This window comes from Rhinolophus sinicus, linkage group LG07 (assembly GCF_036562045.2).
Source record: "Rhinolophus sinicus isolate RSC01 linkage group LG07, ASM3656204v1, whole genome shotgun sequence".
Classification (NCBI taxonomy): Eukaryota; Metazoa; Chordata; class Mammalia; order Chiroptera; family Rhinolophidae; genus Rhinolophus; species Rhinolophus sinicus.
In genome coordinates, this window is record NC_133757.1 from 23,308,655 (window position 1) to 23,334,069 (window position 25,415).

General features: G+C 55.0%; 2 protein-coding genes across 8 annotated transcripts in view; one reads left to right on the plus strand and one right to left on the minus strand.

Moving 5' to 3' along the window:
• On the minus strand, window positions 1-8,232 carry SFXN3 (sideroflexin 3). Of its 4 annotated transcripts, none has more exons than XM_019724939.2 (11): window positions 7,925-8,232; window positions 5,562-5,725; window positions 4,733-4,903; window positions 4,286-4,384; window positions 3,855-3,930; window positions 3,609-3,694; window positions 3,218-3,345; window positions 2,972-3,021; window positions 2,159-2,208; window positions 1,634-1,681; window positions 1-1,380 (listed from the first exon to the last, which is right to left on the minus strand). In XM_019724939.2, exons 2-11 carry the CDS (start codon window positions 5,720-5,722, stop codon window positions 1,284-1,286), a joined length of 966 nt encoding a protein of 321 aa, XP_019580498.1. In that variant the 5' UTR covers window positions 5,723-5,725; window positions 7,925-8,232; the 3' UTR covers window positions 1-1,283. The 4 variants fall into 4 exon arrangements, with proteins under 4 accessions (XP_019580498.1, XP_019580497.2, XP_074195271.1 ...); XM_019724938.2 differs by lacking the exon at window positions 7,925-8,232 and adding an exon at window positions 6,914-7,071; XM_074339170.1 differs by lacking the exon at window positions 7,925-8,232 and adding an exon at window positions 6,914-7,071 and having other exon boundaries at window positions 4,286-4,380; window positions 4,729-4,903.
• The window catches only part of PDZD7 (PDZ domain containing 7), an 18,748-nt gene continuing 1,506 nt past the window's right edge, over window positions 8,174-25,415 (plus strand). For 2 of the 4 annotated variants that reach the window (XM_019724932.2, XM_074339166.1), the window contains exons 1-16: window positions 8,174-8,419; window positions 9,110-9,486; window positions 13,479-13,619; window positions 13,920-14,094; window positions 14,578-14,754; window positions 15,024-15,171; window positions 16,411-16,471; window positions 16,873-17,280; window positions 17,756-17,953; window positions 19,988-20,038; window positions 20,588-20,763; window positions 23,306-23,397; window positions 23,510-23,601; window positions 23,764-23,835; window positions 24,331-24,930; window positions 25,239-25,339. In XM_019724932.2, the coding sequence (XP_019580491.2) occupies window positions 8,289-8,419; window positions 9,110-9,486; window positions 13,479-13,619; window positions 13,920-14,094; window positions 14,578-14,754; window positions 15,024-15,171; window positions 16,411-16,471; window positions 16,873-17,280; window positions 17,756-17,953; window positions 19,988-20,038; window positions 20,588-20,763; window positions 23,306-23,397; window positions 23,510-23,601; window positions 23,764-23,835; window positions 24,331-24,930; window positions 25,239-25,339 (3,000 nt within the window). In that variant the 5' untranslated portion in view covers window positions 8,174-8,288. Of the gene's footprint in view, window positions 8,420-9,109; window positions 9,487-13,478; window positions 13,620-13,919; window positions 14,095-14,577; window positions 14,755-15,023; window positions 15,172-16,410; window positions 16,472-16,872; window positions 17,281-17,755; window positions 17,954-19,107; window positions 19,200-19,987; window positions 20,039-20,587; window positions 20,764-23,305; window positions 23,398-23,509; window positions 23,602-23,763; window positions 23,836-24,330; window positions 24,931-25,238; window positions 25,340-25,415 lie in introns of those variants that run through there. The other 2 variants (XM_019724934.2, XM_019724935.2) reach the window with 2 other exon arrangements.

The following is a 25,415-nucleotide window of genomic DNA, read 5'->3' on the forward strand; positions in this document are numbered from 1 at the left end:
TAGACAGGTTTTCAGTTTATTGAGTAACAGTGGCATCATAGCTTTTACTACTGGTGGCGGCTGGTTGGGCGAGCAGGGAAGTACTCTTAGAGGATCCCTCTGGGGGCCTTCCACTCTACCACTTCGGCCAGAGGCCATGGGAGTTGGAGTCAAGGTCCAACTCTACACTCTGAGTTTACCAGCACATACGCTATCCCCAAGCGCACCTCCCCTTTACACCAGATGCTGATGCCTCTTGAGGATGGGGATTGGGGTGGGAGCAGGGCCAAGCCTCAAGAAATAGAAGGAGCTAAGGTAGGGGTTCTGCTGAATGTCTAACAAGGGTCAATGGAACACAAAATTCCCTGTCTTAGGGCCTAGGTGCCCTTGAGGACGTACTAGTTACACCCACTTGGATACCTGTGGAGTTTAAGCGCTGTTCCCATAGCTGTGTCCCTCTGTAAGAGGGTACGGTGGGAGCTCTTAAAGGGGAATGCTTCTCTGCCTTTGTGGCTTTTTAGTTGAGGGAGAGGATTGGAGTTTAGATTTGAGGTTATGCTGTCAGAGTGGACCAAGAACTCCTAGGATTGTGCCTGAAGATGCCCACATTGCAATGTAGGGCGGGGGGCAGGGAGGAGATGGCAAGAGTAGTACAGGATACTGACACCCCTTTGCTCTGGTAGAGAAGAGGAAATGATCTATTCCAGGATGTGGGGGGTGGTATAAGCCCCCTGCCTCCCTTAGCCTGACATGTGTTCCTCTGCCAGTTCCTGAGTCAGCTTTGGGAGCCAGGAAGCAGAAATCTGAAGGCTTCAGCCCCATTTGGTCTGCTAGTGTCCCTCAGTCTGTCCTGAGATCCTGGGGCTCTTCCTGTGTCCATAAGTGGTAATGTGCTGTCAGACTTGACTTGGCCAGTGGAACTGTTTAGGCAAGGAAGTTCTGTGGCCTGGCTGGCTGGCAGGTGGCAGGAGGCCAAGAAGAGAAGCCAGACAGCAGGACATCCCAGGACAGCACGCCTGCTCCTAGCTTCCAGGACAGCATGTACACTCATATATCACATATGTACATAAGTAGACACACTAGCACAGGAGAAAGGGACTACGTGACCCTACTCTTTGAAATCAGAGAGGAGAGAAAAAGGCTGATGGGGGGGTACCTCCCCCAGCCTAATGGATTGCTGGTCTCAATGGCTGCTGACTACCAAGGCCCCTGCCCAGTACCAGGCAGAAGAGAAAGTGGCAGGGTGGCAAGGCTCCACTAAAGCAGCAGCACGAGGAGAGGGAGGGGCCAGGGCTGACCCTCCCTCACAGCCCCTTGTTGTAGTAAACCACTTCCATGCCGGGGTTTTGCTGATGGATCTGAGCTCTCAGCTCCGGCTCCAGCCTGCTCACGTGTATCGAACTGCAACAGAACAGCACAGGCCAGCTGAGTGTCCCCTGAACCCAACCCCCTCAGGCTAAGGGATCACCATCCTTCCTCTTCCCAAGCTGAAGAATCTTCTCCGTTGAAGGCCACAAGGCCCAGATCACTGTCATTCCCCACCCCCAGTATAAGTATCTGCCAGGCCTCTTCCCAGAACACACTGAAGGTCAGCTGGTTCCAGAGATGTGGAGACCTGTCCAGAGCCAAGCTCGGGGCGGGGGGCAGCACTTACCTTCTCTGGGGGAACAGGGCACAGCACAGGGGGGTGGCAAATACCAGGCTGGGGAGAAGAATGTTGGAAAGGTTTGTGAAGCTTTGACCTAAGCGTGTTCCCTTCTTGCCCCCCATCCCATTTCTGGAGACTGTCCCTCGGGGTGAAGATGGATTAAAGTCAACTCTAGCATTAGGTTCTGGCTGAGGAAAGAACCTCCAGAGCAGTGACTCAGAGCTCCACAGCCAGAGAGTGAGACAATCAGGAATTCAATGTGTATGAAACTTCTGGATGATACAAAAGGTAAATTTTTGTGGTTTCCTCTTGTAGATGGAAGACTGGAACCCCTTCAACTATACTGTTGACCTTCAAGGACAGGGATCACCCCCTAACACACACAGTATGCCCTATGGATGTCCAAGAACCATACCTACTCAATGTATGACTGAATGATATATGTAAACATCTTAAAAGCAATGAATACCCGCCCACATCCCCCATGGAAAGGTACTCCCACACACCCTAGCTAACTCCCTGCACACTTACCAGAAGCCCACCAGTCCCACCTGCAGGGGTGCCCCCAGCCAGGCGCGGCGCTGTGGGGAGACAGAGACAATGGAATGGCACGTGTTCCCGGCCGCCACCCCATTTCACCCACCACAGCTCTATCCCATTAGCCCTGCCTGTGAACCTCGGATACGTGGCCCTTTTCTTTCTCTCAAGCCCACAACAGAGCTGGAATCTCCAGATCACCACGTTCTACTCCAGCCAGGCCTGTTTGCGGACACCCTCCCTAGTGTTCCATCACCCATTCTGGCCTCTCAGAACTGGTTCCCATGGCACTCCCTGCCATTCTTTCTTTTCCCTCACTTTCTCCAGGGGTTGCTTTCTTCAGGAAGCCTCCCTCCTCTGACCCTTCACTCACTTCCTCCTGTCCCAGTGGCATGAATTTGTCCCTTTCCAAAATACCTCCTGTTCTGCATACCCTGCTCGATTTGGCCCAACCAGAGGGACCACCATTCTGTTCCTCCAATGTGCATAGCTGGTGTGCAATAAATATTTATAGACTGTCCCTGGTGTGTGTCAGAGGTCTCTGGTGTGACACCAGTTTCCTTTAGGAGAGAAACCATTCCCTTTCTTCCCTTTTCTTCTCCTCCTATTCCCTCAATGTTCCTTCACCCCAGCCCAATTCATTCTTGCTGAGTGAATGAAGGTGAATGGGGCAGCACAGGAGTGGGGCAAACAAGTGGCAAGTCTTAAACTCACTCAGGTCAGGCTGGAAAAGGGGCTGGGATTGGGGACTCACGTCTGCTCCCAATCACCACTACTTCCAGGATAGAAGGGGCGAGAGTGACCCACCTTCAGGAAGTCTTTCTTCTCCAAAGCGTCCATGATCACGGGGGGTATGGCTGAAAGGGAGGCAGGGCAGGGAGGGAGGGAGTTAGTGGCATGACAGTCGGGACCCTAAGGAGGGGGCATCCCCCTTCACAGTTCCTCCCACTTCCCCCTGGAGTCTTATGGCCCCCAGAGTCCTCAAAACACCTGAAGAACCGTACCCCTTTCTCTCAGAGCCTCCTGTGCCCCACCCAGCCACCCCTGCCTCACCCATGGCAGGAATCGCCATGCAGATTCTTGATATCACCACCTGGAAGATTCCCTGCTTGGCCGCGGTCACCGAGTGGCCAAGCCTCTGACCTGCCTCATCAGTCACCGGGATGCCCACCTGCAGCTCCCTGAGAACGGAAGTGTGGAGAGTCAGGTCACAGGCCCCAAATCCTAGCCAAAATGCCCTCATGGACAGCTACTCCCTGTGGTCCCTTCAGATGTCCTAGATTCAAAGGCTGGTTCTTCCACCCCAGATCCCAGATTGAGACTGGGCCCAGCAGCTCACGCTCAGGGAAGGAGAGCATGGTCCCCATTCTGGCTGGTCTGCATGGCTGGATGGTATGCCCCATGCCCGGTGGGCGTGCACAGGCCAGGAGTGGGGGCCACTCACCTCTGCCTCATCAGAGGGATGTTGATGCAGTTTGCAGCTGCTACAGCTGCAAAGGGCACAAATCTGCCAACCAGGGGGGGAAGGTGCTGGGGGAGGAAAGATATCATTTAGTGGCCCTGAAGGCAACCAGGTGGTGAAGAACTCTAGGGAGAGATATGGGGAGCCTGCAGGTCGAAGGGGAGGGGTGACGGGGATGAAGGAGGTGAATAAAGGGTGACTGGGGACCAGTGGAATGGGGGCATTTACCTTGGTGAGGAATTTGAGGCCCAGGGCTGTGGCCACAGCCCCAGTGGTGGCACTCACGTAAGCTGTTCCCAGCTGCCTATGGGTGGAAAAGCCACAACACAAGAGGGGAGGTGAACAGTCCAGTCTGTGGTTCTTTCCTTCAGGGACATGCCAAATATTCAACACATGAGGTGTGGGCAGGTGGCCTCATTGCAGAGAAATGCCTCCTGGCTCCAGGGGAGACTTGTCTGGAAGCCTCCACTCCGCCCCTTGAAGAAGAGTGGGCCCCCAAAGCATATACAAGAGGACCCCATAAGCTCAGGCCAGGAAAGTGGGGAAGGATAGGCTGAGAGGAGGGCAGGAAGCAACTGGCTGCATGGGCAGTGAGGGAACAGGATCAAGCAGGAAAGAGCCATGGTGGGCCAGGAGAAGAATCTCCGGGGATGACTCACCCCACGGTGATGGGGGCGTCGCCACTGCGGTTGGAGTAGTTAACGACAGCGTTGAAGGACTGATTCACCCACTGCCAGAACACCACGGTGGGGGTCTTCCTGAGGAAACAAAGGCACTTCTGCTCCCTCTAGTGTCCCTCATCCTCGGACCCTGATAATGAAACCCCAAAGGTTACTCCCAAACCTTCAGGACTGACCAGGTGGTGGCCCTAGATCCTTCTCTGGTGACTCCTGCATGACCCTACCCATTTACACAAACACACCCCCTGTCTCTGGGGTGGGAGGGCTTGCAGGGCTGAGTTCTGAGGAATGGAAGGGATTCGAACACAAGCTCTCACCCACCCACCATTTTTGGCCCACACTGGCCCAGAGAGCAAGGACCTACATCAAGCTACACTCTAGCTTGGACAGAGTGCTCAGGGAGGGGACAAATGGGACAGGACATGCCTGTAGAAGGTGAGCATGCAGCCGGTGATCGTCATGTTCATGGGCACCTGGGCTGACATGCGGCCAATCAGGACCACTTTCTCCCCCGTGTCTGGATGGAAGGCAGAGTCGTACACATACTTGGCCCTCCACAGCTGGTCTTCGGTGAGTCCTGGTGTCACCACGCCGGCCCTGCAGAGGTTAGCAGGGAGCAAACAGGCAATTCTAGTGGGGCAGATATGTCTTCCTAAGCCCTGCCCACACGGCTCAGGGGAAGTTTGGGCAAAGGACCCAGCACTGTGGTCCCCGATCTCAGAATAAAGGAGCTCCTTGTCTCTGGGAGAGAATCAAATCTTCCCAGAAAGGGGACTCCTATTTCTACTTTTCTTCTAGCCACACAAATATGGCTGCCCTTGTATTTCTGCCCAAAATACTGGTTCATGGGTTAGGGTGGATCCCAGTGGGTCAAAAATGTCTAGGGATATTGCAACGGTTTTTCCCCCTGGAGATAAGGGGGATGCCCTCTTACCTCCTTGGGACTCAACTTTGAGACCCTCTGTCCTTGCAGAGGATGGTCCAGCAGTGGGATGGGTCCCTATAGAGCGTTTGTAAAGGCATAGAGCAGCCCCCCACCTGTAAGTATCAATGCCATCTCCTAAACCCAAACACCCTAAAATCTTTTGGATTAAAGCTCTGTGCCATAGTTGTCCATGATTTCAAAAGATAAAGCCAGGGAATGAGGGGTAGGAAAGGGTCACTCTCAAGCTTGGGGAGACAGGTGCAAAAGGTACTGTATTAAAGGCAGGGAATGAGACCCTGGGTTACAAGGTCAGATGGGGAAGGGGATCACCTGTAGTTCTGCACGATGTTCCGGGAAGCTTCCAGCTGTGCCGCAGACAGCAACAGATTTCGGGGGTCAGTAACAGTGAAGAAGTGCTGGGCTCTACCCAGGAAAGTGCTTTGGTCCCAGCGAGGTTCCTGGATGTTGATATCTAAGGGCAACTCACCCATTTTCTGCAAGGCAGGGACCAGAATCAGAGGAGGAGGGTGTCCACGGGCTCAACGTGGGAGAGCCATTGGTGTCCCTGTCTGCCCTGGTCCCTGGGCCTATCGCCAATTCCTTCTAGTGCTCAAGGTGACTCTAGATAGGTAAGCAACAGTGGGGGGAGGAGCTGTTTTCTAGGCAATGTCCTGGCCAGGGACCTACTGCCACTAGAGGAGGCTGGGGGTGGGGTACAGACCCGGGAAAACAGATCTTGGGCTCCGGCCTGTGCAGATTTTCACGAGTGAGGATTTATGTGTGTGTGGTTGATGCATGAGCAGCAACTAATCCCATGCAGCGACTCTTGTGCTCTGTATGCACAAATATGCATATTATATGCATTCCACATCCATATTCATGTCAGCTTTAGGCCCTTGCTGCCCTGAGACCTGGATACAAACTCCCAAGGCTGTTTGGGAAGATGGCATAAAACATCCCACACCCTAGATCCTGATTGAAGGAGAGCAGGAGCTCTTTGGCCACCCCAGGGCTTATCTATTCCAGATCTCAAACACAGGGACTCTGATGCCAACTATGTGAATGTGTGTGTATTTTCAACCCACACTGAATGGCCCAAGGCTCTCCTTGTTCCCCAACTGGGCAGGGCTGGCACAGACAGCCATCCACCTCTCCTGGAGCCACCTGCCTCCAGAAAGGGGCAGGATTCAGTAAGAGCCCCCTCCACCCAGCACAGAGAGGAAAGCCTGAAACAGCCATCTGGCTGCATTGGGTAAAATCCTACAGAATGACTAATCCTCTTCAACCACACTTCCTCCCTCACAGGCAGGCACACCCTCCCTCCCTCTCACAGACTGACACTCACATACCCACACACAAAGACACCATCATGTTTGTGCTACACAGACATAAAAACAGGGTGGACACACCCTGCATTCACCAGCTTGCAAGACTGTTATTTGCAAGCATACACACACTCCACATATAGCCCATATCCATCAGTTGCAGACACTTGAATGTGTGACCACACAGAGCCCCACCCTGACATTCTTTCCCCAACCAACCTCTTCTCATGCCCCATGAACCTCCCTATAGACGAATATTCTGAATCCGGAAAAGACTGAGAAGGCAGGCCACCCTCTCCAACTCCCAGCCCTCAACCCTCTACTTGCCTGACCCCAGAACCCCACCTGAGCACTCACACTCTCTTGGGCTCTGGGCTCCTGGCCTCTGTAGCTCTCAGACCCTCCTTCCTCTCCCCGCGTCGCCCCCGCGCTCCCCACTCATCACGTGAAACGTCACGCCTGACGCTAACCAGCAGGAGGGGCGGGGGCTCCCCGGCGCCTTCGCCCGGCGTGCCCGGGGATTGGCAGAACCTGGGGGCGGTGGGTGTCATTTGGGGCGACGCCCCCAGCAGGGCCACCGGGGTCCAGCCCCATGCTGCCTCCCAGAACCAATCCAGCTCGGGGATCAGTTCTGGCCTCGTCCCCAGACCGAGAGAGGAGGGGAGGAGCCACGGTTGCTGCCCACTTTGTTTGCAGTCCCAGGCTGGTCTCGGGAAGCACCCGGTCTCGGGAAGCACCCGGCCTCGAAAGTAAGCGGTCTAGGTGTACAGGGCGAAAGCTCGCAGCGCGCAGGGCTCAGGCAGGCGATGTGGAGGGGCCATCCATCAGAGGACTCGGATTACCGCCTGACTTGTTTACTTGATGGCTGCCTTGGCAGTGGCTTTTGCGTATTGGCCCCCTGGGCTCCTACCTCGCTTCCCGCAACCTCTTTCCTTCCGCAGCCCTCAAATTCACCACCCCTTCACAGCCCCGTTCTGCTCGTGTCTGTGCCCCTTCTATGTCCCCAGCCCTTACCTCCTCCCCAGGGCCCTCCTTATTTCTCTCTGTAACTCCTAGCTCCACGGGGTCCCCCGTTTCCTTATGCCCTCAATCCCTACCCCTGCATCACAGATCGCAGCCGCAGTCCCTGCTCTGAGATGTAAAGGAGCAGAAGGCTCAAGGAAGCTCTGTCTGCATCAAGCAAGCGGATCAGAAAGATTCTTCCTACTCCTAGTGTCCTGGGACCAGCTGCTCCTCCTGTCGACCTTTCTGTAACTCAGTGGACAGAGAGACACTTTTTGACGTAAAAGTAGGATGCATGTGAAGAAGGGAGAGCTCAATCACACACACACACACACACACACACACACACACACACTCACAACTCACCTAGTCACAGTACAGAGCACGCCTGCCGCACCCCCAGGCGCCTGCCCACTGCAGGCTCACGCCCTGCTCTGCCCAGGTGACATTCCCTCACTGAGACCTCGGGGGTGACCGCGGAGCGGTGGCAATTCCATGAGCCCTGATAGTTGGCTTGGCCTGGAGAAGACGCGGTTCCGAGCTCCCCTGCGCTGAACCCGTAGCAGGAGTCAAGCTGAGAGACCCACGAGCTAACTTCGAGGTTGAGATCGGGCATCAGAGCTCGAACTGGAGCAAGTAGAAGCCGGCAGCCCCAGCCCGGGTGACAAATGGCTGTCCTGGGAGCCCAAGGGAGGTGGCGGGAGGGAGTGAATGGCGATCCTCCCAGCCAATGGGAGCGCGGGCTTTCGCAGGCCAGCCGGGCTCCTGCCGCCTCGGCGAGGCGTGGGCGGGGTCCCCCGCTGCGGCAGTCGCTCGCGCCCTCGGGCGGGCGAGGCCGGCGGCTGCCGCACACACGAGCAGGTGAGGGGGGCCGGGGCCGAGCCCAAGAAGTGGGGGGCCGGGAGGGCCGAACCGAAGATGGGGTGCTTGGTTCTGGGACCCAGAGCTACTCAAAGGGAGTTAGCCCTGGTTTGCACCGGATGTTGTGGGGCTCTCGCCAGCAGGTCTTCCCCCCAAGCCTGTGAGAGATTCACACAACCTCTTTAGACTGGAGAGTAGAGGGGACGGAGGGGATAGTAGCCTGGAGCCTGGCGATCTCTGAGGGCCGGGAGATCTCTGGGGTCTTTGGCTGCAGCTGTCCCAGGTCCTGCAGCCCTGCCCTCGAGGCCTGAGAACCGCGGCTGGCCCCTACCCACGTACGCAGGAAAGGTGTGCAGTGAACTGTCCTGGCCCCGATTTCTCTCACACCGCTTGAAGCCCCAGGGCCTGCAAGAATCCCATCTCCACTCTCTCAACCTCTACTGAGGATTCGGGACCGAGTAGATGACTCAGCTCAGAGTGTGAATGAGGGTTGAATGAGAGGTTCCCACTAGCCTTGTGTGAATAGCTCCAGAAGTCCACGATGGTGCCTGGACTGGGCAGTTCTCTGGCCAGGGGTAGGAGAGGTGAGGGGCCTTAGGCATGGGAGGGTAGGATGCTCAAACCAGGAGGAAGGGTGGAAATTCTGGGAGGCAGCATTCACACCCCTGACACCACCCCCTTCCTGCGCAGGCCTGGAGCTCACACTTCGGAGAGGCAGCAGAGGTGGGGGGATTCTGGTCACTGGAACCCCCAGTCCTGCACAGAAAGCTCATGGAGCCCTGAGCTCGCTGGGCCCTCCACTCCAGGGCTAGCAGGTTCCCTATGGACCTGTAGTCTAGGCGCCATGGCGCACGGTTTCTCAGTGGGCTTCGACCCACTGGGCCTCGGAGACCTAAGCTCCGGCTCTCTGAGCTCCCTCTCCTCCCGAGGCCACCTGGGCAGCGACTCAGGCTCCGCAACACGATACTTGCTGAGGAAGCAACAGCGGCTGCTGAATGGGCCCCCCCGCGGAATCCGAGCCTCATCGCCCATGGGCCGCGTCATCCTCATCAACTCCCCCATCGAAGGTGCGGGTGGTGCCCAGCCACTAGCCTGGAACGGAGGGTGGGGGGAGGGGAAATATAGCACTAAGTAAGCAGAGCCAGTATGGGTGGGGGAACTCAAGAGATGGGAGTCTTTGGGATGGGGTAGGCAGGGCCCTCTGGGAGCCCATACACTGTTTCTCATCTACCTTTTTTCCCCAGTTTTTCAGGCCAAGCTTTTAGGGCTCCAGGATTATAGAGAGGTCAGAGGTGGAATGGGGCATAGCAGCAGGAAAAGGTGTGTGAGAGAGAAAGAGAGAGAGAGAGAGAGAGAGAGAGAGAGAGAGAGATGCTAGCTCCCAACTGAGCTAGGCAGGGTATTGAATTGGCCCCTTCATCCCATGGACTCTCCCTTTCTCCAAACCCGTTTGTGTATGCCTTTGAGGGGTGGGCAGGATGGAGAACATCCTCTATCAACCAGCCTATTGAGTGACCAGCTCTGTGCTGAGCTATGGAGCCAGTGCCCAGTGAGGCAGATAGAATGACAGGAAGACCTGCAGAAGTAGGGAAATAAAGATAGTGCAGCCAATCCTTAGAAGAGGAGGAAGAAGGTGAAGGGTCAGGGAGGGAGTCCCAGGGCTGAGCCCTGACGGAGGGGACACCTAAGCTTATGTAGGTGCTTAATGCCTTTTCATTGCACACCGATTCTGTACCAGCCCTGGTTAGGTCCTGCAGGGGACCCAGCGAGAAACAAGGCTCAATCTTCACCTTCAGAAATTGACAGTGTAGCAGGACTTAGAGACAGGGATGAGAATAGCTGGGGTGGAGGTATCACAGACAAAGGATGAAAATGGAAAGCATGGAGCATGATGGGGCTGGCACTTAGGAGACAGCCTGGCTGCAGTGACAGGTGTGAGGCGACAAACAGCAGGTGAGCAAAGCAGGACCTTGAATGGCAGTGGAGAAGTGGGGGCTCCCTGGGCCTGGGCTTTCTCTGGACAGGACCAGATAAATATCTCCAGCTCCCATCCTGTGTGTCAGCCAGCAGAGCACCCCTGGCTGAATCCCAGACTGTCCTTTTCAGACCCTGCTCCTCCCCTCTAACCCAGCTGGGCATCTCTGCTCCCCTACCCAGGCCCCCGGGTCAGGGGTGGCGCATGTTGCTCAGGCAGCAGGCTTTCCTCCACCAGTGGCCCACTCAGCCTCCCCCTCAGGTGAGCAGCAGGGCACTACTCATGGAACAGAAAGAAGTCCCCAGTGGAGCTATGACACGTGGAGGGGGGAGGAGAGCACTACAGCACTACCCTTGTAAGTCCCATTGTATTACAGAACTGTGCTATAGCTCCCCCTCACTCACCAGACACACCACGCCCAAGGGGCATTGCTCTGACCTGCTGGCCCCTAGCCTGTCTGGGCTGGGAGCCTGTGAGCTCAGAATCTTCCCCTCTGCCTGAGCACAAATATCTCCCAACTTACATAACTTGGAACCCCTCCCCTAGGTTATTATTTAGACCACTTGGGCCTAAAGTAACTGATAAGGGAGATACAGTGGGAAGAGTTACACTGCCACGCACATCACCCCCATAAGTTCCCACCAGCTCTGCAAACCCAGCTAGTCCCAGAGAAAATGCATTATCTTTAATCCAAACTAGCCTTTTCTCCTCTGTCTATCCTAGCTCATTCATTTATCCATTTATTCTTTCATTTATTCAAAAACGACTTAGCAAATACCAAGCACTGAGCCACATACTAGGGACAGATTGGTGGAAAAGAATTATAAAGTGCCTACCATGGTTGATCTTACAGCCTAGTGAAAATAGATAGATAATAAATAATACACAAAAAGCAAATAATGAGAAAGGCCGGTAAGAATCTTGAAGGTACTAATTCAGATGATATGACAGAGTAGTGTTCCTCAAACTTTAGAATAAATCTGAATGGGCTGGGGGGTGGGGGCATGTTAAATGACAGATTGCTGCATCCTACACCCAGGGCATCTGATTCAGTGAGTCTGAGGTAAAAGCTGAGAATTCACATTTTTAATCATTTCCTGGGTGCTGCTGGTCTGGAGAGCATGCTTTGAGAACCACTCTAACAGAGAGGAGGGAAGGGACTTTCTTAGTTAGGGTAGCCCAGGAAGGCTTCTCTGAGAAAGTGGTGTGTGAGCCAGGATAGCCTGAAGAGTAAGAGCTGGCTTTATGAAGGTCTGGGCAAGAGTGTCATAGGCAGAGGGAACCCTGAAAGGATTGACCTGTGAGAAGAACAGGAAGGAGATCAGTGTGGCCAAAGCTCAGGGAGACCAGGGAGGGAGACCAGAGGTGAGGGGAGAGAGGTGGGCAGAGGAAAGTCCGGGAGGGCCTTATTGGACATGGGAGGAGTATGGGGTTCCTTCTAGAAGCAGGTGTACGCATTGACATTTTTAATCAGGGGAAAGGCAATCTATTATCAAAGCTGACTCTGGCCACTGTGTAGAGATTGGATTAAAGAAGGCAAGAGTGGAAGTGGGGAGAGAGCGAGGAGGCTGTGTGATGCCCTCGGTCAGTGGCCTGGGCTAGGGCAGTGGAGGTAGAAAAGGTTCCATCCTCAGATACCCCAAGCTCTTCGGCTCAAAACCCCAGATTTGGCATCCCCCTAGCCGAGGGCCGTAGGGAGGCCCCAGAGATGGACTGAGCAGAAAAATGTTTGGGGGATGAGAGAGCAAAAGCCTCCTTGGTTGGGCTGAAAAGGTCCCAAAACCTGTGCAGATAGAATTAGCTCGGAAGCCCCAAGATCTCCTTGTCTGTGTTCTGCACCATCCCTGCCCACAGGCTTCCCTTGGGGATTTCTTCCTGAGTTGCCCTGGTCATGCACTGTAACATGATTTCTCTTAGATCAAATTGAAGTGTCTCTCTCTCTCTCTCTCTCTCTGTCTCTGATTTCTTCTGGAGTAAGCCTTGCTCAAAAATCTCACCTTCTCACCTGGGACCCAACTTACCTCTCCAGTCTTCTCACTTATCTCCAACCAGAAAGTTTCCTCACAGATCCACCTCTGAGCCTTTGCGCACTTCGTCCCTTCATTAGTATCTTCCTTTCCCCTCCATGCATCCAAATCCCACCCATCTTAATCCTCCAAGAAAACTTCCCTGACAGCTCCAGCTCCTAGGGACCCCCCTTCCCTGATTTTCCCCAGCACAGATGGAGAGGACCACTCTGGGATCGGGGCACATATTACAACACAGGGTTGTTCGGGATTTCTCTCTTCATACAGTCAGGTAGCTCCTAGAGTCCTTACCTCCAGAATCCCAGAGTCTAAAAGACAGAAGTCACCTCAGGGATCCTTCCACAACATGCTAGACAGGGATTTACCAAGTGTCAGCTTGCATGCCTCCAAGGATGAGGAACTCACTCTCCCTCCTGGAAAACTCATTCCATTGTCTGACAGTTGAAGGTTTTAGAAAGTTTTCTCTTGCTCAATTGACCTCCATCTAACTCTACTATGTGGGCGTGGCTCTGCCCTCTGGGTTGCATAGTCAAAAACATCTAATACTTTTCACAAAATAGCTCTTCAACTATTTGAAAATTGAGCTAATATATTCATTTCCACTGCAAGCTGAAGAGCCTAGGCTCCCTCACCTGTGCCCCATAGGATGGAGTCTTGAACCTCTTTCTGTTCATCTAACCCTCAGAGTACCAGGATTTTTAGGCATTTGGCCTATCCTGTGGGCATGGGAATTTAGTAAGCATTAGACAGACACACAGACACATGGACACACACACACACACACACACACACACACACACACCCTTCTATGTTATGAGGGATGGAGAAGAGGGTCTTCTGGCATGGAGTCCTGTCCTGCCTGCTCCTGCACTCTCACTGGCCCATGGTCTCAAAATCACCCACAGGGAACTCAGAAATTGGCTGCCCCTCCTCCCATTTCGGTCGCTGGGTGCCTGTGCCCAGCCACACAGGTTTTGTAGGCCCCAAGTTAGGAACCAAGGGGCCTGCTGTGCCCCGAGTGGGCATGGGAGTCATGTCTGTGTCCCCACCCCTACAGCCAACAGTGATGAGAGCGACATCATCCACGCCGTGCGGGTGGAGAAGAGCCCAGCGGGGAGGCTGGGTTTCAGTGTGCGGGGCGGCTCTGAGCATGGCCTGGGCATCTTCGTCAGCAAGGTGGAGGAGGGGAGCAGTGCAGGTGAGCATGGCCCCCAGGGGTGAGGTCCTGGGGGACATATGGGACCCCACCTCATATGTCAGAGGTGCTGTTGTCAGGGGTGGGAGGAAGGGCCCTCAACTTTGGTGGGTCTGATCTGATGGGGAGATGGGCTACTGGACAGGTCCCTAGGCTAATAGGGGACACTCAAACCCTATCTGGGGATCCCCAATCTCAGGGAAGAAGTTTTCTCCCAGGGAGCCTGGTCTGATGGGGGCTCAGCCTCATGCTGGAGACTTCTCCTGAGTGGCCCATGCAAGCCATCCTTCTTCCCTGGTGCAGAGCGGGCTGGCCTGTGTGTGGGGGACAAGATCACGGAGGTGAATGGGCTGAGCCTGGAGAGCACCACAATGGGCAGCGCCGTGAAGGTCCTGACAGGCAGCAGCCGCCTGCACATGATGGTGAGGCGCATGGGCCGTGTGCCGGGCATCAAATTCTCCAAGGAGAAGACCACATGGTGAGAAGGCCTGTCCTGCCTGCCCTGGCACCTTCACCCAAAGTCATGGCAGGAGAGGCCGAGGGCACAGAGCTGTGCATGGGCCTGGCTAGTATGGCTTCTGTTCCTCCCAATCCCTGGGGCTGGAAACATAGGGATCCTAAGGCCTGACCTTGAGATAAAAAGAGGCCATGTCTGTGCCCACAGCTCTGCTATCCCAGACCCCAGTGGCCCTGCCCTCTACACTGCTGCTGCTGAGTCTGGGATAGTAACAGTGTCTCTCCCTCAGAGCTGGGCCTGGCACATTGTAGCCACTCAATAACAAATGGAGACTAGGATGGTTTCCCAGATTTGATTAATCTATGTCCCACTGATGGTCTCAGGTCTGGGAAGTCCCTCAAAGGCAACCCCACCTTTCCCATGCAGTTGTGGGGGCTGCTGAGAGAAGGGAGTGGGTGGTGGCAGGTGAGGGCCCAGGCTGAGGGCCCCTGCTTGCTGCCCCAGGGTGGACGTTGTGAATCGACGGCTGGTAGTGGAGAAGTGCAGTTCAACACCGTCCGACAGCTGCTCAGAGGACGGTGTGAGACGCATCGTCCACCTCTACACAACTTCCGATGACTTCTGCCTGGGCTTCAACATCCGTGGGGGCAAGGAGTTTGGCCTGGGCATCTATGTGTCCAAGTGAGAGCTGGGCAGGGAATGAAATGGGGAGGGGAAAAGGTGGGGTCTGGGCTGGGATCTGGGGTTGGGTCAACACATGAGGCTGGCCAACTCCATGTCCAAATGAGGGCCTAGGTCAGGGTGGACTCTGCAGAGGGGGGCCGGGGTCACCAGGAGGAGAGTCCAGGAGTTTAATTGGAGCATCCCTGTATCCAAGTAAAGAGAATCTGGAATGGGGTGAGGGAGGGCAGGCCCGGGGGCCCATCAGACTGCTGCCTGTCTGCCCCCAGAGTGGACCATGGTGGGCTGGCCGAGGAGAATGGCATCAAGGTGGGAGACCAGGTCCTGGCGGCCAACGGTGTCAGGTTCGACGACATCAGCCACAGCCAGGCCGTGGAGGTGCTGAAGGGCCAAACACACATCATGTTGACCATTAAGGTGGGCAGCACTGTGGGAGTCATGGAGAGGCCAGACTGTAGAAAGGACTTCCTAGAGCCCTCTGGTACTGAATTATGCCCGTCGCTCTACAGTGTAGGACTTTCCCACAGCCACATGAGCAGTAGGGCGGGCATTGTTCTCATCCCTATTTTGTAGAAGAAGAAACTGAGGCACAGAGAGGCAAAATAACTGAGGAACCACAGTCAATTACTCAGCTGGCCAGTAGCAGGCCCTGATTCCGGGCCTGCTTCCCCAGACACCTCGGGCAGTGTCCCTTCACATGAATGGTGGAGGCCTAGGATTAAAAGGAGAAATGTCCTGCCCAGAAGGGTTGGGTGGTAGCTGTGGTTCTGAGCAGGACCTAGGTGGTGGGCATCCTCAGGGTACAGAGTAAGAAAGGCTGGGCTAGGACCAGAGATTGAGTTTCAGGGGAAGTGGCTGGATCCATTATTCATGTGGGTCTCACACTTGCCTGAGGATCAGGTCCTTCTCACTCTGGTTCCTGGAGGAGGTGATGCCTCACTCTCCCTAGTGCCTCATCCTGGCCCCTGCTCCACCCTTCTCCCTTCTTCAAGCCTTTACCTATTTCACCATGCAATTCCTCCTCCACCATCCCCTGCCCCGCACTGCCTCTATTTCACGCCTTTCCCACATCCCATTTCTCCCTTTCCTTCCTCTCAAATTTTCCCAAACACTCCTCCTCACTCCCACTCTGCCCCTCATTTATTCATTCATTTATTCATCCATTCAATTTTTTAAGCACCTACTATATGACAGCCACAATGCTGGGTACTGAGGCTGCAACAGTGAACAAAACAAGGTCTCTGCTACTGGAGGGAGACAGACAAATAAACTAGATACATGCAAATTGTGACAAATGCTATAAGGAAATTAATAGAGAGATGGGATGGGGTCATTTAAGAAGGCCCTTTTAGCTGGGTCCAGGTGGGGGTGTTCAGAACAGGACTCTCTGAGGAAGTGACACCTTGAAGCGGGAGAGGAGCTAGCTATAAAATGAGCTGAAGGAAAGGACCCTAAGCAGAAGGAAAAGCAAATGTAAAGGCCTTGAGGTACAGAGGAATTTGCTACGTTCAGAAATAAAGTGGCCTGTGTGGTGAGAGCATAATGAACTTGGAGGAGAGTGATGAGGTTGAAAAGTTTACTCCCATCACTCCCCATTCTTACCCTCCCTTCCCACCCTCTCCCCATGCTCTCCTCTGCCCACTGTGCCCTCCTTAGGAGACAGGCCGGTATCCTGCCTACAAGGAGATGGTTTCTGAATACTGTTGGCTGGACCGACGTAAGTGACTCAGGCCCCTAATGTTGGAGAGAAAGGGCTGAGGCCCAATGGTGGGGCCAGAATCTCTGAAGAATAAATGGCCAAGGGCACTAAAACCTTATTGGAACTTTCACACTGCCCAGAGCTGTTTCTGGGCTCCCCTCTGAGAAACTGCACGTTCTGTTACAGGCTTGCCTAGGATCTGGAGTCCCAGGGGGTAGATGGAGGGAAAGTGACCTGCCCAAGGTCTCAGCAAGGCAGGATGTTGGGCAACCAGGTCCCCAGACCTCGTGTTTCCAACCTTGGCTGCTGCCAGATGCTCCCCAAACCCCCAAGCCCAGGGGAGGTCTGCAAGCCTGGCAGGGCCCTGAAGAAACCCCACCAGACCCCTGAGACACTCCTGCCTTCCCCAATGCCTGCAGTGAGCAACGGGGTGCTGCAGCAGCTGTCCCACGCCTCTGAGAGCAGCTCCAGTGTCTCCTCATACGCGTCCAGTGCCCCCTACAGCTCAGCGGAGGGCTCCAGCTCTTTGCCCTCAGACCGCATGGATGTCTGCCTGGGGCCTGAGGAGCAGGGCAGCCGTGGCCCAGGCTGGGGGCGGGCAGACACAGCCATGCAGACAGAGCCCGACACGGGGGGCTGCGTGGAGACCTGGTGCAGCGTGCGGCCCACGGTCATCCTCAGGGACACAGCCATCCGCTCCAATGGACCCCCGCCCGCCCGCCGCCTTGACTCTGCGCTCTCTGAGTCCCCCAAAACTGCTCTGCTGCTGGCCCTCAGCAGGCCCCGGCCCCCCATCACACGCTCCCAGAGTCACCTGACCTTGTGGGGTACGTAGGGGACTGGTGGCTATTGCTCTCTCCATAGCCCCTGGTCCAAAACTTCCCTCACACCCTGTCCTGTGCACCAAACCTCCTTTTGCCCCAGGCTTTCACCCAGCCCCACCCCCAGTCCCAACCTGAGCCCCAGAATACACTCAGACCCTGCTTTGGGCCCCATTTTAAATTAGTCCTGGGCCCCAAACCCACTCTTAGTCAATCCCCACGCTAACCAATCCCCTTCATCCTGGAGTTCCTAGGCCTGTCCACACACACACACTCCAGCCCTCATGGATTCCTCACATCGCTGTAGCTGTGGGATGGGGGAAGGGTGGAACATTAGAGGAGGACCCCACCTCCCCACCGGGCTGCAGAGCCTGTCTGCCCCCTATTCTCCCTTCTCTCTGCCCCTCCCCCCACCCCTGCCCCTTGTCCTTCCCTTCTGCCCACCCCTCCAGCCCCTCCCGATGCGCCCTTGTGTCTGCAGAGGAGAAGAAGCAGCGGAAGAAGGAGAAGTCGGGGTCCTCTGGGGAGAAGGGTGCCCTGCAGCGCTCCAAGACGTTGATGAACCTCTTCTTCAAGGGAGGGCGGCAGGGACGGCTGGCAGGGGATGGATGCAGAGAGGCCTGGACTCTGGAGAGTGGAAGCCCAGCCAAACCCCGCCCTCGCCTGGACATGGAGAGAGGTAAGTGCTGGGTGGGTCAGACAGGGAGGATGGAGGAAAAGTCCACTTTGGCACCCAGCAGCTCTGGGATTCTAGCTGTGAGTCACCACTCCACCCCCTGAGCCTCAGTTTCCTCATGAGTGAAATAGAAGTAATAATACCTATATCTTTAGGAGTAGTGCGGAATAAGTGAATTAGTGTATGTTCATCACTCAGGACATTGTCTGACACATAGAAGGTGCTCAAAAAATGTAGTGGTCATTGTTATACTGCTTCATCTTCCCATTTTACAGAAGGGAAAACAGAGTCACAGCATAGAAGGAAGTGGAAGAGCTTGGGTTTGATCCCTGTATTCTTGGCTGTGTTGGGAGGGAAGGGTACTTGTTTCCTAGAGCATTTGGCTTCACCTACCAAAGCTCCACAGGCCCTACTCTGTTCTAGAACCATCCTCGAATAAGGCCATTTCTAGATCAGGGCCCAGGCAGAAGGGCAGACTTAACTCATGTCTGGGGCTTCCTAAGGATCCTCACGGAGGGCCTCTCATCTCACAAGTGAGGTTCAGAGACTGGACCAAGAGTGGATGAATTCAGACTCTCCGGGTTGCCTATGATAGAAACTCAACCTGAACTAGCTTTAAAAAGCAGTTCTTGGCTCAGCTACTGATTTAACCTGGGTCTAAATGTTTAAACAATCTCATCAGACGTTGGCCCCTCCTCGTCTTTTGGTTCCCTTTCCCCTGGCTGGCTTCATTATCATACAGGCTTTGCCCACTGAAGCTAAGATGGCCACTGTCACTCAGCAACGCAGGGAAAAGAGAGGTCTCCTTAAATAACCCCAGCTGAAGTCCCAGGCTTTTACTGGCCCGGCTGGGATCACATGCCCAACAAATCGCTGTGGTGTGGGAGAGAGGGAGGCTACTTTCATCGCTGGCCTGGGTCATGTGCCCACCCTGGAGTACATGCAGTGAGAATGGGGGTCCCCAGGTGAAATCATGTGCTGTTTCCAGAAGAGAGAGTGGAAAAACAACTACAGGATGGCTGGCAAAAACAACTACAGGATGAGGAGCTGGGCCCTATCCCTCTCTGGGGTCTCAAGGTGACAGTCCCATGGTGAGACAATCCCTTCAAATCAGGGCAGGTCATTCCCCCTCCCTCAACTCATGTCTCTTTCCACAGCCCCAGGAGCCCTGCTCTCTCTTGATTCTCCTCCCACCTCTGGCCACTCCTCTTTCTCCTTCAAAGGCTCTTTTTCTCTTTGTCCCTTGAAGGTAGGTACTCCTCTAAACACTGTCCTTGGGGTTCTTGCCCCCATACATTTGCTTCCAAATGAATCTGCATAAGCAGATACCACGCAGGGTGTCATGCGGAGTCTCAGCTCCCGCTCCCCACATAAGAACGCAGGACATGGTGAGGCCAAAAAGGAACACCCACGGAGCCATAGATAGGAGAGTCATACCACTATAGTCTCTCTGGTGGCCGGGTTGGAGACACAGGAAGCAGGAGCCACACGATCCGCAATCCGCCGTCCGCTTCTCTGCCAACCAACCTCACTTGCTAGCTACAATCCGCCCTGCTAACTGCAATCCACCCTGCTAACTGCAATCCCCCCTGCTAACTGCAATCTGCCCTGCTAACTGCAATCCACGCTTGCTAGCTTAGCCATGGCAGTTATATCAGTGGCCATGGCTAACTGGTTACAGCTGATAGCCAACTAGTCACAGCTGATGGCCACCTACTACCCGAGCCAGCACCTTTCCATGTGAGGCTGAGAGCTTGGAAACTGCTCTTTGGGACTCTGTTTGTTCCCACAGCAGAGCTCAGACTGCCCCTCTCTTGATCCCAAACCTTCACTGATTCCCCAGTGCCTATGAACAGAGTCCTTAGCTTGAGCACGACCTTCAAGATCCTCATGGCCTGGCCTCTTGCCTCCCTATCCCAGCTCCTTCCAGCCCAAACTCTCCATTCCAGCCAGTGATCCAGCCAATCCTGAGCCCCCGAACCCCCATTTTCAGATTGAGAATCAGGGCCTGCTGCTGAGCCTTTTTCTTCTTCTTAGCAGGGGGAGTGGGGCCCGTGCAGAAGTTTGTCACCTGGAGACTGAGACGCGGTAATTCATGCATCCCTTTACCGAGGCCTGGTTTACATGCTGATGGGGTACATGTTGGGGGTGGTTGAAGTTTGGGCTAAACTCAGCTGGGGTCAAGCATGAGGGATCAGGCAGATAGGGAGATGCATATTGGGGGTAACAAAAAGGAACTGGACTAAGTTTACTAGGAGAGTTGCAGACAGATATTGGGGTGTACTTTTGAGGACTGGGAGCTTGAGTTTGAACTCTTAAAGACAGATTTGGGGACATGAGTGAGCCTGTGCTAGAATTCCAATGGAGACCAGACTAGCATGACAGTGCATGTTCAGGGATCCTGGGGGCCACTGGGTCAGGACTTCATTAAGGAACAGACTGGTCTATGTTGGGGAAGCTGAGGGGCCAATGGTGGAACTATGGGAGACCATGGTGGGGAGCATCTGAGCTAGGCTGGGACTCTGTTGGGGGCATGTCAGCCTGTCCCGGGGTCTGACCCCCACTGAGGGAAGCCCCTGCCTCCTTCCCTGGTGGCTCCTGGCTCCTTCATCATACCCCTTTGCTCCTGCCCTGCAGACCGGGAGAGGGGCCGTGCCCTGCTCTCTGCCAGGTCTGGGAGCCCCTCCAGCCATCTGCCCAATGTGGATGAGCGGGTGCAGGCCTGGGAGAGCCGACGGCCCCTTATTCAGGACCTGGCCCGGCGGCTGCTGACTGATGACGAGGTGCTGGCCGTCACTCGTCACTGCTCCAGGGTGAGCCTCTAGCCTGCCCCCAGCCCCAGCACGTGGTCACTGCGTCACCAGCCCCTCACTCATTGAGGCCACTGTCTGCTGACCATTATCTGGGCTTGATGCTGTGAGGCCAATGGTCATTAAGAGCAGAAGCCACCCTGACACACAAACACACACACACCTCATAGCCAGGAAGGGGAGATAGATAATAATTAGAACCTAAACAGCCATGTGACAAATCGTGTCCAGTGCTGTGAAGGAAAAGAACATGAGAAAATAACCCAAGAGGCACAAACTAGATATAGTTTGGGAGGGCCTCCTTGAGGAGGTGATATTTAAGCTGAGGAGGGAAGGAGCCAGACAGGTGATGAGTTGGGGGATATGAGTCCCTACAGTCACGTGCCTCCATTCTCCTCTGAAGCTTGGCTTGTTCCCCCTTGCCTACTTCTGCTTCTGGGTCAGCCAATAGGACTGGCCTGGTGCCAGGTCCCCGCCCTGTTATCCAAGTAAGTAATCTTTTGTACTCCCACACAGCTCCAGCCTCCCACGGCGTCTATCCACACTGTTGTTCTCTTTTCCCTTCCACTTCAAACAGACCAGAGGGCCCAGGGTAGGGTGGAGGTTAGATTTGAGGGAGTCTTTGTAGCCTGAATGTTGGGGAGGTTGCAGGACGCACAGGTCATCCCTTCCAAGGGGATTGGAAGACCCTCTCCTAGCCCACTGTCTCAAGAACCCCCAGGTTTCTCTGATGGGTTCCCATGCAAGGGCAAGCTGAGGAGTTTCAGGAAATCATTTGTGGCTCCCCCCACTCCCTCAACTTGGTCAAGGCGGGGGCTGTGTTGTATGCCTGTGTGATGTGTGCATTTGTCTGTCTGTGGGGTACGTGGGTTTGTGTGGACTTAACTGTATAATTGTATCTGTGTGTGAGTATGCATGTGTCTGGCTAAGATATGTGTGTGTCACCTGGAGACTGAGACGTGGTAATTCACGCATCCCTTGACCAAGGCCTGGTTTACAGTAGAGCTGCAGATGGGGTGCATGTTGGGGGCAGCTGAGAGTCTTTGTGCTAAACTCAGTTAAGTGTCATGCTCAGCTCTCAGCGGTAAGTGGAGCTCTGCGAGCCTGCAAGTCTGGCCACTAGGGGGAGCTCTGTGTTTGTTTCTTTGTTCAGCTCCTTTTCCCTCATCCCTCAGCTCCTCCTACGGGCCCAAGCTGGCCTCTCGCAGTGTCCCCACGGCACCTGAAGAGCTCGATACACCACCCAAACCTGACCCAAGCCCCACCCACACCAAGAGATCAGACCCTCTGAAGAGGAGTCCTGGCTATGTCAGTGTAAAGGCCACCGTTTCCGTGAAGCCTACTCTGATCTTCCCGTCCTCCTCTGAGATGCCCTCTGCCCCATTGCTCGTGGTTTGTAGTTCACTGGGGGCACGTGGCTCATTATGCCCCTCGTTCCCACTACACTGAGTTCCTGAAGACCTGGAACAGGGTCTCCCTCGTTGTGTCCCCACTGCCCAGTACACTGCCCTTAGTGGGTGCTGATGCAGATTTGTGGACTTGCAGTGTGTACACATATGTGACTATTTCTGTACCATTATGTACTCGTATATCTCTCTCCAGACAAAAGGGGTGTGTCGTTGATATGTGTGTGTGTAAGTCCCTATAACTTCGTGTGTGGTTTAAGGCCACATACCTAGTTTATCTTTTATTTCCAGATATTTATGAATGTCTCACTCTGACCACCAGGGCACGCTGTTTCCCTGTGTCTGTGCCCATACAAGATGCTCTGTGTTTGTATCCTTGAAGCAGTATGCGTCTCCTTCTCACCACCAGGGGGCGGTATGCTGTACAAGTAGGGTGGCTCCTAGTGTTCAGTTTGCCAGTTTGTCTGCGTAGGTGGGGTGTGGCTGGTAGTATCCGGGCAGTGCCAGGCAGAAGGGGCGCCACCCCCATGGATACTAACTGGAGAGGCTTTCTGTAGGGCCACCCCTTCCCCAAAGTCCCCATTCCAGCCCTGAACAAAGCTTAATGTGTAGGTCTGTGTGCAGACAAATGCTGGGCCAGCCAGGGCCACAGCCTAGTGTTTGGCTCGAATTCCTTCTTTCTGCTTGGAGGTGGGGGTGGTGAAGAGAGTCCACGCCCTGCACATCCTTTTCCGGTCCCGGAGCAGGCAAGAGCCAGACTTCTCAGGTTCCAGTCCCTCTTTACACTTCCTTATCTGTGTGGCTTTGGCAAAGTCTTTTTCTCCCAGCCTCAGTTTCCTCATCGGCAAAACAGGAATAATTAATGTCCTCTCTCAGGCTGGTTGCTAAATGAAAGACCATGTGTAAAAGGCTTAGAAAAGTGCCTGTCCCAAAGCTGTCATTGCTGTTGTTGCTATTACAAGCCTGCTATTATTATTACAGGCTTCTACCTAGTCACCAAGATGAAACATCCTGTGGACAGCCTGGGGACGGGGAGAGCCTTTCCTAAACGCGGAGGGGCCGCACGTGCCCAGGCATTCCCCCTCACCCAGCTCTGGAAGTCCCTGCTCTTATCTGACCCGTGGTGCTTCTCTCTGCAGTATGTGCATGAGGGCGGTGTGGAGGACCTGGTGAGGCCCCTGCTGGCCATTCTGGACAAGCCAGCAAAGCTGCTGCTGCTGCGGGACATCAGGTGGGGAGGGGGTTGTGGGGAGGGCTTGAAGGCAGGAAGGGGTCCCTGGATACCTTCCCTAACCTCTCCAGGGCTGAAGCCCCTGCCCAACCCATTTCTTGTCCTTGCCCAGGAGTGTGGTGGCGCCCACTGACCTGGGCCGCTTCGACAGCATGGTGATGCCTGTGGAGCTGGAAGCGTTTGAAGCCCTCAAGAGCCGGGCAGGTCAGCAGCTGGGGGGCAGGGCTACGGATCCTGAGCCCCAGGTGGGGAGAGGGGTGGCATCTCCCTGTGGAGAGGGGGCAGAGACTGCCTGAGTTATTTTAGCTGTGTCCATCAGGGAGCCTGGCAGTGGGGCCCTGCCTCTGACCTATTCTCTTTAAGCAGTACAGCCTCCTGCTTTGCGACCATCCCGGCAGGACACACCACCCAAGCGTCACCTCATCACTCCTGTGCCTGGTTAGTCAGAGTCCCAGAGCCTGGGGAGGGGGTACACCCCTGGGAGATTGGGGAAGGGAGAACAGGCCTTTTGTCCCTCCCCCATGTGGGTTATTGTGGTTTCAGAGGTATGTGTGGTTCTCTGAAGGAAAGCCATTGTCCACCAGAACCATTTCTGTCACATCCGTTCACCACTATTATTTACCTAATAATTGGTTTTAAACCCACCCGCTTTTTAAATTTAGTCTCATTCTATGCAATAATCTCCAGAAATTACCAGTTAGGTGTGTGAGTCATATTTTGTTTTAGACACATTCAAATAAAACTGTAAGTATTACAATAGAAAGTATTAAAATACTATTCCAGTGGAACAGGGGCCGTGACCCACTGCGGGGAATGCTGCTTGTAGGGTCTGAGCACACCCAGGCCTGGGGCTCCTTGGCCCAGGAACGCAGGCAAAGACTGGGGTCTGGGCTAGTGAGGAAAAGGCAGTCTGACCTTGGCCCTCTTCCCCAGACAGTCGCGGAGGCTTCTACTTGCTGCCTGTGAATGGCTTCTCAGAAGAGGAAGATGATGGGGAGCTCAGGGAGCGGCTGGGGGACCTCCAGGTCTCCCTGGGTGCCTCTGCCCCCCATCACCCTCATAAAGGGATACCCCCTCTCCAAGATGTGCCAGTAGATGCCTTCGCTCCACGCCGAAGCACCTGCACACCCCCTCCCCAACCACCCCCTGTTGCTCCCCGACCCCCAAGGCCTAACTGGCTGCTGACAGAACCCCTGACACGAGAGGACCCTCGCCAGAGCCAGAGCCATGGCCCGGCCCAGAGCCGGAGCCGCAGCCGCAGTCGCAGCCGGGGCCGAGGCAAGTCCCCCGGACGCAGGCGTTCCCCATCCCCGGTACCTATCCCCAACCCCAGCACGACCAATGGACGCTACCATAAGCCTCGGAAGGCCAGGCCCCCTCTGCCGCGACCTCTGGATGGGCAGGCAGCTAAGGTGGGAGGCAGTCACGGGCCCTCCGAGAATGGAACTGCCATGACAGCCAAGGAGGCAGCCACAAAGGCCCCTAGTGGGGAGCTGCGGACAGTCACGCTGTCCAAGATGAAACAGTCCTTGGGTGAGTCCAGGTGGGATTGGGCCTGGCAAGGGTGCTCTTGGGTCTGGGTAAGTTTGGTGGGTTTGGTTTTGGGATGTGACTAGGGGGCCTGGGCCTAGTTAAAGGAATTGGGTATTGGGGTATAGTTGGTGGGTCTAGATTTGGGGGCTTTGGGATCTAGAGGATTTTGGAGTTGAAAGTTGAGTAGTAATAGAATCGGGGTTTGGGAGAAGTTGGGGGCCCCAGATTTGGGAATGGGGTCCTGGGTCTGTCCTGGGAGCTCTGGGTCTTAGGGGCATGGTGCACTCACCCCGTGTTTCTCTCACTAGGCATCAGCATTTCAGGGGGCATTGAGTCCAAGGTGCAGCCCATGGTGAAGATAGAAAAGATCTTCCCTGGGGGGGCTGCCTTCCTCAGTGGGGCCCTGCAGGTGGGTGAAGCACACTCAGGTCAGCTCCTTGGCCCAGAGCTGACTCTGGTGGGGGTGGACTGGTACATGCTTAGCT

Bases quoted from the DNA above. Each gene is read 5' to 3' on its own strand.
- SFXN3 (XM_019724939.2), bottom strand. From the start codon at position 5,722: ATGGGTGAGTTGCCCTTAGATATCAACATCCAGGAACCTCGCTGGGAC. The intron at 3,931-4,285 runs GTGAGTCATCCC...TTCCACCCATAG, and splicing joins GACGCCCCCATCACCGTGGG to GCAGCTGGGAACAGCTTACG. The intron at 3,346-3,608 runs GTGAGTGGCCCC...TTCCGTTCTCAG, and splicing joins ATCCCTCTGATGAGGCAGAG to GGAGCTGCAGGTGGGCATCC.